We start from the raw sequence: 10,304 nt of genomic DNA on the forward strand, positions 1-10,304 counted from the left end.
CCTTTTGAAACACTCGTGATTAAGGGCTATATAAGTAAACTTTGATTGATGGATTGACTAATGTAGGTAGCATGTGTTCTGCAGGGATCCTGATTGAGCACCCCAATTCATCACATTCAGTCTTTCGCTCAAAAAAACAACAACATTCCCCTCAACCGTTACAATAGAATCCTTGAAGAATGAACATGGGACAAGGACAACTTCATTATATTTTGCTTCATAGTTGCGCTTGCTTTTTTATTCCACAAACATTTTCAATTCAAGCTTCACCAGCCTGATCTATGAAGTAATGACATATCATCTTACAAAAAACGGGTTTGCCTTTAGTGGTGTAGCGCTTCACATAGCTCAACAGCATGAGAGCAAAACATCACTGACTTGACTGGCCACACTACATGTTTGGCTCGTTTCTTTGTTTTTGGCAACTATTAAAAAACAATTAAGAAGAAGATAGATTTGGGGACACATTTCAGTATGGATATACAGTATGTTCAGGTCTCATGGTCACAGTGGGGAAATACTCTGCATTTGCTTCTTTGTAATAAGTATTTTATTGACCTAATTATAAGATGACTGTAACATTTTCAAGATAATTTTAAAAATCAAAATCAGTGCTGTCAAATAATTAAAATTTTCAATCAGATTAATTTTAGGTTTACTCTGGATTAATTTTAGATTAATCATGTCATAATCATTTTTATCCTATATTTAATTTTGCATGAGCAAAAAGACTCACCAAAGAAGGGAATATATATGCACTTAACATAATTGTTAAACACCATTACCATCATGTTCATGTTAAAAAAAAAAAGTTTTTCTATACAAACATTTTTGCACAGTAGTGTGGACTTGTTACTCGTTTTGTGTTATTAATGTGCTATTTTAGGATCAAAGTGCTTCGGTGAGAAGAAAACTACTTCCTGCACAATGTGTACAATACTTTTGTCATGATCTGGCAACTCGGCTACCACCTGTTTGCTTTGTGTTGCAATGCCTGGTTATCGGGCTATGGGGCGGAACCACCTTTGCGCATACCAAATACCCATTTTAACCTGACTACTTAAGCTCTCCAGTTCATACACTCGGCGCCCGCAGATTCTTGAGGGTTCACCCTTCCAGTCGTGTTCGTTCTCCAAGAACATGTCCGCCACGTCCGTCTCATGTTACAGCGGTTATTGGAGAATCGGCTATATGTCGGTGTCATTTCAGGGGTTCGTCAATTGTAGAGAAGGGCCATCTCAACCTGATTCTGCCAAAATCCAGACAGTAGCTGAGTGACCATCTCCTACATCAAGGAAGCACTTGCAAAGGTTCTTGGGTTTCGCTCACTTCTATCGGCGATTCTTCCACAACTTTAGCAGCAACATCTATTAAGGTACCTTTCAGGTGGACCCCAGAAGCCGCCACTGCCTTTTCTTCACTAAAACAAATGTTCACTAAGTGGATCCTGCTTTACAATTTTATTGTCGAGGTTGATGCATTGGAAGGCAGCACAGAGGCAGAGGGGTTAGTGCTCATGCCTTACAATAAGAAGGTCCAAGGTTGGATTCCCGGGCTCGGGGTCTTTCTGTGTTGAGTTTGCATGTTCTCCCAGTGACTGCGTGGATTCCCTCTGGATACTGCGGCTTCCTCCCAACTCCAAAGACATGCACCTGGGGATAGGTTGATTAGCAACACTAAAATAAGCTCTAATGTGTGAATGTGAGTGTGAATGTTGTCTGTCTATCTGTGTTGGCCCTGCGATGAGGTGGCAACTTGTCCAGGGTGTAGCCCGCCTTTCGCCGAGTGCAGCTAGAATAGGCTCCAGTACCCCTGCAACCCGCAGAGGGAAAAGCGGTAGAAAATGGATGGAAAGATGTTGCATTGGATACGGGGGTTGGAGCAATTCTGTCCCAGCGTTCCCTGGTCGACCAGAGTCTTCACCCTTGTGCCTTCTTCTCACTTCGCCTCACAGCGGCTGAAAGAAACTATGGTGTAGAGAATAGATAGCTGCTGGCCATCGTTTCCGCGCTACAAGAGTGGAGGCACTGGCTAGAAGCAACTGCCCCACAATTCCTGGTTGTCACAGATCTTAAGAACCTGGCATACATAAGAAATGTTCAAAGACTTAACTCCCGCCAAGCATGTTGGTTACTAATTCTCACACGCTTCAACTTTCCCATTACCTACAGACCGGCTCCTGCAACACCAAGCCCAATGCGGTATCCAGAATTTACAGTCCTGCCGCTGAGGAGACCACTCTGGAGACCATCATACCTGTGACTCGAGTGATAGGCTCACTCCAATGGGAGGTGGATAGAAGGGTGTCCGATGCCCCCACCAAGACCAAGGTCCCTGACAACGTTCCTGCAGGCAAGCTGTTTGTCCCTAATGAACTGAGTTCTGAAGTCCTGCAGTGGGGACACTCGTCTAAAATATCTTGTCATGTTGGCGTGAAGCGCAATTTGTTCTTAGTCTCACAGAGATTCTGGTGGCCAGTGATGGGAAGAGATGTCAAGGACTTTGTCAACACCTGCTCCGTTTGTGCCAGAGGAAAGGCCTCCGATCGCCCTCCAGCCGCTCTTCTCCATCCACTACATATTCCGTCATGGCCATGGTACCACACTGCATTGGATTTCATTACAGGCCTTCCAGTTTCTCGGACAACTCTGTCATGCTTAATATGGTCGCCTGACCGGGTGCCTGGGGGGTGTATGAACTGTCATTATCTGGCATCATCCGGTTCACCCTTTAAGTTGTGTTCATCTCCTTTGCTGTGTCTTTACTCATGTTCCTCGTTACTGTGGCTCTGTATACTTACTGTAGTGTATACTTATTCCTCTCCACACATTTTGTGTGCAATTTCTGATTTCTCCACAACGTTTGTGTGCATTCTTTTTTTTTTTTTTTTACATTCCTTTTCGAGTGCGTTTTTTTGTTATTATTTTTATTTCTTTTGTCTCTGCAATGGGGTCTTACTCTGGCAAAAGCAGATTGTCACAATGTTTAGTTCACCAAGTGTTTCGACATATGTTTTTTTGTACCTCAATTTCCAATAGAAAGGGCCAACATGCTGTTTAGCTTATTCCATATTGACTTACTTGCTTTTGCAGCCTGTCAGTACCAGATCAACTGAAGGTCTGTGCATGTGCTACAGTAACACTATTGGACGAATGAGTTACCAAAGATGATTCAGTGTTTTTGAGTCATTTTGCACTTCATTGTGTGCAATTTTGTAATCAGATTATTGGATCAAACAAAACAAAAATACAACAATTTGTTGCAATTTAACAAAGAATATATATATTTTTGGATGGATGCATGGATAGTCTACATTTTCCACAAATACTAATTATATTATATAAAAATTGCACTTCGGTCCAAGGAATTTGTCTTGTGTACAGGTTTGTCACTTACCACTGTGAACCCGTGTACACAAACGCAGTCCAAGAGAAGTAATTAAAAATTTGCAATCATGTTGTTGTTACAACATTATATACATTCAAAGATAGCTAACATTGGTAGCTAAAGTTTGTTGAATCGCTACCAGTTACGTACAGGCGTAATTTACGTCATTATGTGCTAAAACTTGGGAGAATGCGAGGTATAAGGCTTACAAAGAGTGTCCGCCCTGAGATCGGTAGATTCGTGAGTTCATACCCCGGCCGAGTCATACCAAAGACTATAAACATGGGACCCATTACCTCCCTGCTTGACACTCAGCATCAAGGGTTGGAATTGGGGGTTAAATCACCAAAAATTATTCCCAGGCGTGGCCACCGCTGCTGCTCACTGCTCCCCTCATATCCCAGGCTGTGATCAAGGTTGATGGGTCAAATTCAGAGAATAATTTCACCACACCTAGTGTGTGTGTGACAATCATTGGTACTTTAACTTTGACATTTACAACACAGTTAGTGCTTTCTATGGCATCCGCGTAAAGGTTGAAAACAGCCTCTTTAATCTGCATTAACTTTGTCAGATAATATACTACAGCAGTTATTTGGTTACTCTGCTTCATTAGTCATAACTCTTCCTCTGCTGTTTGAGTCATTGGTGGTATGTGAGCGACAGGAAGATAATCTTTGACTCTCTAGAAAATAAATCATTTGGCGCCACTTGTTGGTTTGCATGCATACATTTCTAGACGACAACTATAAGATAGCGTAATTTTCAGGATATGTCTTCCTAAACAGTGGAACATTCATTTACGGACCCCTCATTATATAAACTTTTCGATTTACCAACCACAGACCAAATCAAAATACGTTTTGTGGTACGAACTTGTCTCAATGTACCAACATTTCATCCACCCATTGTGTGCCTGCTGCGCTACGATCTCCGGAGCTCCTTCAGGCAGCGTAGCAGTGTTGTTGTTAGCTACTGTGCTAAGTACTACCGGTACTTGTGTTTTGCCATTTTACAGCATGTTTCTAGTTTTGCTAGCTCAATATGAGTCCAAAGAAAGCAACAGACAAGCAATGTGTGGTGTTAAACATTAACCGACAAGGTAAAGTGGATGCAATTTTGGTGCTGCCTTAGTGGCTCCCTGGAGCATTTCTAAAAAGGATTGAAAATGGAAAAAGACTGGGGAAAAATATTTTTTTTGTTTTAGTATGTTTTTTGTTTGAGGACAAACATGACACAAACCTTCCCAATTTTTAGAAAGCCCACTGTTTAATGTGTTTGTGTGTATGCTTCATAGGATTGGGTTATTTGATGAACATAGTTTTGTCCTACTAATTTCGTTGGTTCTTGAACTCACCATAGTGTGGACTAAGACGCAACAGTTTGTTTAGATGTAAAATCTTCCACTCCTTCCTTGTCTCATTTTGTCCACCAAAAGTTGCATGCTGTGCGTGAATGCACACAGGTGCGCTTTGTTGATGTTATTGACTTGTTGGAGTACTAATCAGGCATATTTGGTCAGTGCATGACTGCAAGCTAATCAATGCTGACATTCTATTTAGGCTTGCTGTATGTACATATTGCGTCATTATGCCTCATTTGTAGGTAAATTTAATATACTCATTTAATATCCTTTACTTTTATCCTCTTAGTATATAATTTAGTTTTGTATGTCTCATGACATCTGTATGTAATATTGGCAGCATTTCCAAATTGTTGTTTGTGTGCCATGTTGTTCCAGACCACAGCAAACATTACCTAGCTTGCCAAAGATTGTAATAAATCTATTAAAGAAGACAGCCTGCCATTTCCTTTAACTTGGACACACACATATATACCTTTGGTCATTAAAAGCCAGTCATTTCCAGGAGTTATCTCACCTTCTGAGTAGCCTCTGATTTACTAATGGTTTCTAATGTTGTAAAAATGTGTAGAATAAATATTACATTTCAACATTCTGTTAACGAAGATTTGCTTCAGCCTGCGACACACAGTCATTTTGATAGTAGGCTTATATAGCTAATATAGACACGTCATCTGTTGCCTTCATTATAAGACATGTAAGCGGCTTTTAATTTTTTGCGGCTACAGACAGATTTGTTTTTTGTATTTTGGTCCAATATGGCTCTTTCAACATTTTGGGTTGCCGACCCCTGAGCTAGTTGTTGTTGTTGTTTTGTCTTTGTTATTGAATAGAAAGTTGATCCATCACCCCTTGTTTTATATACTATATATATTGTGTTCAAAGTGTTCAAACTTTTAATACGATATACACTTTTGTCGATGAAGGAACCCATTATTCATGTTTGCATTGTTTCTTATGGAGAAATTTGATTTGATATACAAACTTTCTCCATAATAAACCCGGTTTAAGAACTAATCAAATTTGTAAATCTAGGTTCCACTGTATTTGTGGGATCTGAGCTGAGAATGTCGTTGTGGCTTGTGCAGCCCTTTGAGACACTTGTGATTAAGGGCTATATAAATAAACTTTGATTGATTGATTGATTGATTTGGGTAAATGTCGTAAATGTGCAGGTGCATTTATTCACAGAGCTCACCTGCAAAGTTCCTGGTGAAGACAAGGGTGACCAGCAGGATGGGGATGATCACCGTCCCTATGGTGACAACCCGATCGAAGGGCAGCTCCAGTTTAAGCTGCACCATCAGTGAGGCCAACGCGCCGCCTTTTTCATCTTGAGATGAGCCCGGCAGGATGAGCTCCTTCAGTTTCTCACCAGCTAGTAGAGCAGTAGCCATGTCTAAGTTTTGGTCAAGGACGTTCTGCATCTGGGAAATAAATGACACACTACGACCCTGTCTAGGCTGTAGGGGACCACCACACTCTTCTAAGTGCACTTAAATACCACAGTCTGATAAATATCCACACAGAAAACCATGAGCAACCTGAGCCTCTGTCGCCATAGATGGGAAATAAGCTGGTATTGCTTTGTTTTCTGCTTTACTCCAAAGCGTGACGATCCTGCAGTTCCATGTTAAAGACAGCACACATGATGAACAAGAGCACATGCATCCTCTTCCTTCTGTTGCATCCAGCCGCCACTGCTTCAGATCACACTGTGTAAGTGTGCTCTTAGTTTGGAATGTGTCCTTCAGATCCCCTGGGAGGTGACCAAGAGATGCTGAGAGCACCGCCTTCCTGAAAGACACAAGGGCATGGAACAGGCGTTTTATATGCAAGTGTCACATTGCAGCAAACGTAGAAGTGAGCTAATAACCCCTTGCAAATGTCCACCGTTTTCTCTTTAGGAAATGTTGCTGTTTGTATCAAACGTCCTTTGCACTAAAACTATGTGGCATAAAGGACAACTTCCATTATCTGGCCAGTGAGGTGTTAGAATAGACTTCCTCACAAGGGCATTTATAATTTTCCAAGCAAAGAACCACAATCGATTCAGAATAGTACAGCATGTGCAGTTTTGTATTTTAGAAGACAAGGTCTGGACTCCTCTTGGTCGTCTGTGAAGGGATGACTCGACTGTTCCTGAGCTGAGTGCGTTCATGCATCCATGATGTTCATGCATTTTTGAAACCAGACTCTCTTAAAGGTTGTGTCCTTTGTGTGGACTTCCTTCTCTCGTGTTTTGTCCTTGTCTAAATGTATTCTCCTGCAAAATACGAGCACGTCTTTGTCTTTCAACCCCATTTTTCTGCAAAGTACCATTAATGGCTGAGAGATGACAAACTTGGGACCTGCACAGAGGGAATTACAGCACTATCCCGTGCACTTTGGGAGAAAAAAAAACTTGATTCACACCCTAAAACGTTGCATCTAAGGTCAGACGAGTGATAACTTTGTATAATTTGAATTGAAGTGGACGGCTTGGCACTTTAAAGCGCTGGCATCTGAAAGTCGCTTGGCGCAGGTCCAGCCGGACAGATGATGTCCCACAGTTGGATGATGCTTCTCATGTTGAGACAGGGAATCCCTCGATTCTTCTCTAATCACTTGGCACGCTTCTGGATGTCCACTACAAGAAATTATTTAATTCCTAAGACTTTAATGACAATTGTCTGAGACATTCTAATGTATGCAAGCTCTCAGGTTATTTAAAGAGGGCATTATTATGATTCCATATTAGCATGAAGATGGGGTCCATTTGGAAGAAACGCATGGCAGTGGGGCTGCAAAACATTAAAAGTGTATCATCTGGCAGTACGCGTGTGAGAGAGATCTGTTCCTTTGTGTTGGTGCGTGTGTGTGTGTGTGTGTGTGTGTGTGAGTGTGTGTACCAGTGGAGCTCCTCCCGCGCGCTCTCCAAAGATGCTCCGACACATGATGCTAACATTGACAAAACACATCCTTTCTCCAATGTGATGAAGACAAAGCGTGCATGAATATAAAGATGAAATTCACCCACCTTCTTGTCTGGAAGCATCTCCCCAGCAAACTGAGAGTTAATAATCTGCAGTGCGGACGAGCAGTTTACAGCATGTAGCCGCGCACACCGGTTTGTTCCGCCTTTACCCCCGCTCTAGCACCCTCCCTCCCCCCCTCTCATCCTCTCATCACTAGGGATGGGAGATGCCGCCGCAAATACAAGGGCAGTATTGCTGATGCCAATACTGCGTGATACCAGTAGATTTTGTTAGAATTTTTTAAAAACCTGTAATCCTTGTATATATATATATATTACCAAAAGTATTTGGGCCAGCCATCCAAATGATGAAAATCAGGTGTCCTAATCACTTGGCCCGGCCACAGGTGTATAAAATCAAGCACTTAAGCATGGAGACTGTCTCTACAAACATTTGTGAAAGAATGGGCCGCTCTCAGGAGCTCAGTGATTTCCAGCGTGGAACTGTCATAGGATGCCACCTGTGCAACAAATCCAGTCGTGAAATTTCCTCGCTCCTAAATATTCCAAAAGTCAACTGTCGGCTTTATTATAAGAAACACACGTGATTTTTATTGATGACACGAGACACACAAACATATGTTTATACAGTATACATACATATATTATACACTACCGTTCAAAAATTTAGGGTCACCCAAACAATTTTGTGGAATAGCCTTCATTTCTAAGAACAAGAATAGACTGTGGAGTTTCAGATGAAAGTTCTCTTTTTCTGGCCATTTTGAGCGTTTAATTGACCCCACAAATGTGATGCTCCAGAAACTCAATCTGCTCAAAGGATGGTCAGTTTTGTAGCTTCTGTAACGAGCTAAACTGTTTTCAGATGTGTGAACATGATTGCACAAGGGTTTTCTAATCATCAATTAGCCTTCTGAGCCAATGAGCAAACACATTGTACCATTAGAACACTGGAGTGATAGTTGCTGGAAATGGGCCTCTATACACCTATGTAGATATTGCACCAAAAACCAGACATTTGCAGCTAGAATAGTCATTTACCACATTAGCAACGTATAGAGTGTATTTCTTTAAAGTTAAGACTAGTTTAAAGTTATCTTCATTGAAAAGTACAGTGCTTTTCCTTAAAAAATAAGGACATTTCAATGTGACCCCAAACTTTTCAACGGTAGTGTATTCTGTATGATTGTATTTGTTGACTGTCTCTACAGTGTATTGTATACATGTATACATATTTATCAATATAGTATATATGTACATATATGTATGTATACTATATATGTACATAAACAATATGTAGAAAATCAACAAATACAATTTTACACTTATAGACGTAGTATATATACAGTATACTGCATATATACATATATGTACACATATATATATTTATGTACATATTTTTGTAAGATTGTATTTGTTGACTGTCTCGTATTGTTGATTTTTTATTGATTTATTTATATATATTTTATGTATTATTTATTTGTATTTATTCAAGAACAGTAGGACAGACATCTACATTCTTAATTAAATACAAAAATACATCGTTTTAACGTGTTCATATACTGGAAGAAAATGCATGATCCTATTTGGATCCTTTAGTTCACATGTGATCATTTCGGTTCACCGAAACAATATGCTTTCCAGTTTGTTGTTTTTCTAAAGTCTTCCTTCTGAGTTTTTTTCTGTTCATAATCATAGTCCACACATTAAAAGCAAAATCCGTACTGGCAATACTGGCCATGTATTGGCTTGATATCAGATTGATATCAAAATGTGCAGTATTGCTCGTCTGCAGAGCCTCTCAGTGGTCTCCTGTGGGTTATGATTAGAATGTATAACGTATTCTTCCTTACAGCAACTGTAATGGCATGTTCTTCATTACCCTTGTACGTAAATGTACCACACCTGGTCCAACTCAAGGCCTAAACCAGGGGTCGACAACCCAAAACGTTGAAAGAGCAATATTGGACCAAAAATACAAAAAACAAATCTGTCTGGAGCCGCGAAAAAATGAAAAGCCATATATAAGTGTTATAATGAAGGCAACACATGATGTAAGTGTCTATATTAGCTATAATAGCCTACTATCAAAATTACTTTAAAAGTTTTATATAAGTCTTATAATGAAGACAACACATGACGTAAGTTTCTATATCAGCTATAATAGCCTTCTATCAAAATGACTATGTGTCGCAGGCTGAAGCAAATCTTCGTTGACAGAAATGTTGAAATTTAATATTTATTCTACACATTTTTACTACATTGGAAAACATTAGTAAATCAGAGGCTACTCACAGGGTGAGATAACTCCTGGAAATGACTGGCTTTTAATGACCAAAGGTATAGATGTGTGTGTCCAAGTTAAAGGAAATGTCAGGCTGTCTTTTAATAGATTCATTACAATCCATGGCAAGTTGGGTAACGTTTGCTGTGGTCTGGAACAACATGGCACACAAACAACTATCTGAAATGCAGCCAAGATTACATACAGGGGAGAAATGCAAAACTAAATTATATACAAAGAGGATAAAAGTAAAGGATATTAAATGAGCTCAAATATACCTACAAATGAGGCAT

The 10,304-nt window shown here is 40.2% G+C and overlaps 1 protein-coding gene across 1 annotated transcript in view; it reads right to left on the reverse strand.

Moving 5' to 3' along the window:
• panx2 (pannexin 2) overlaps positions 1-7,870 on the reverse strand; it is a 29,064-nt gene extending 21,194 nt beyond the window's left edge. Inside the window, exons 1-2 of the mRNA XM_062036148.1 lie at positions 7,770-7,870; positions 5,949-6,547 (exon numbers count right to left, since the gene is read on the reverse strand). Of these exons, the coding sequence (XP_061892132.1) occupies positions 5,949-6,177 (229 nt within the window). The 5' untranslated portion in view covers positions 6,178-6,547; positions 7,770-7,870. The remainder of the gene's footprint in view (positions 1-5,948; positions 6,548-7,769) is intronic.
• Between the last annotated feature and the right edge of the window lie 2,434 nt (positions 7,871-10,304).

This window comes from Entelurus aequoreus, linkage group LG24 (assembly GCF_033978785.1).
Source record: "Entelurus aequoreus isolate RoL-2023_Sb linkage group LG24, RoL_Eaeq_v1.1, whole genome shotgun sequence".
NCBI classification, from domain to species: Eukaryota; Metazoa; Chordata; class Actinopteri; order Syngnathiformes; family Syngnathidae; genus Entelurus; species Entelurus aequoreus.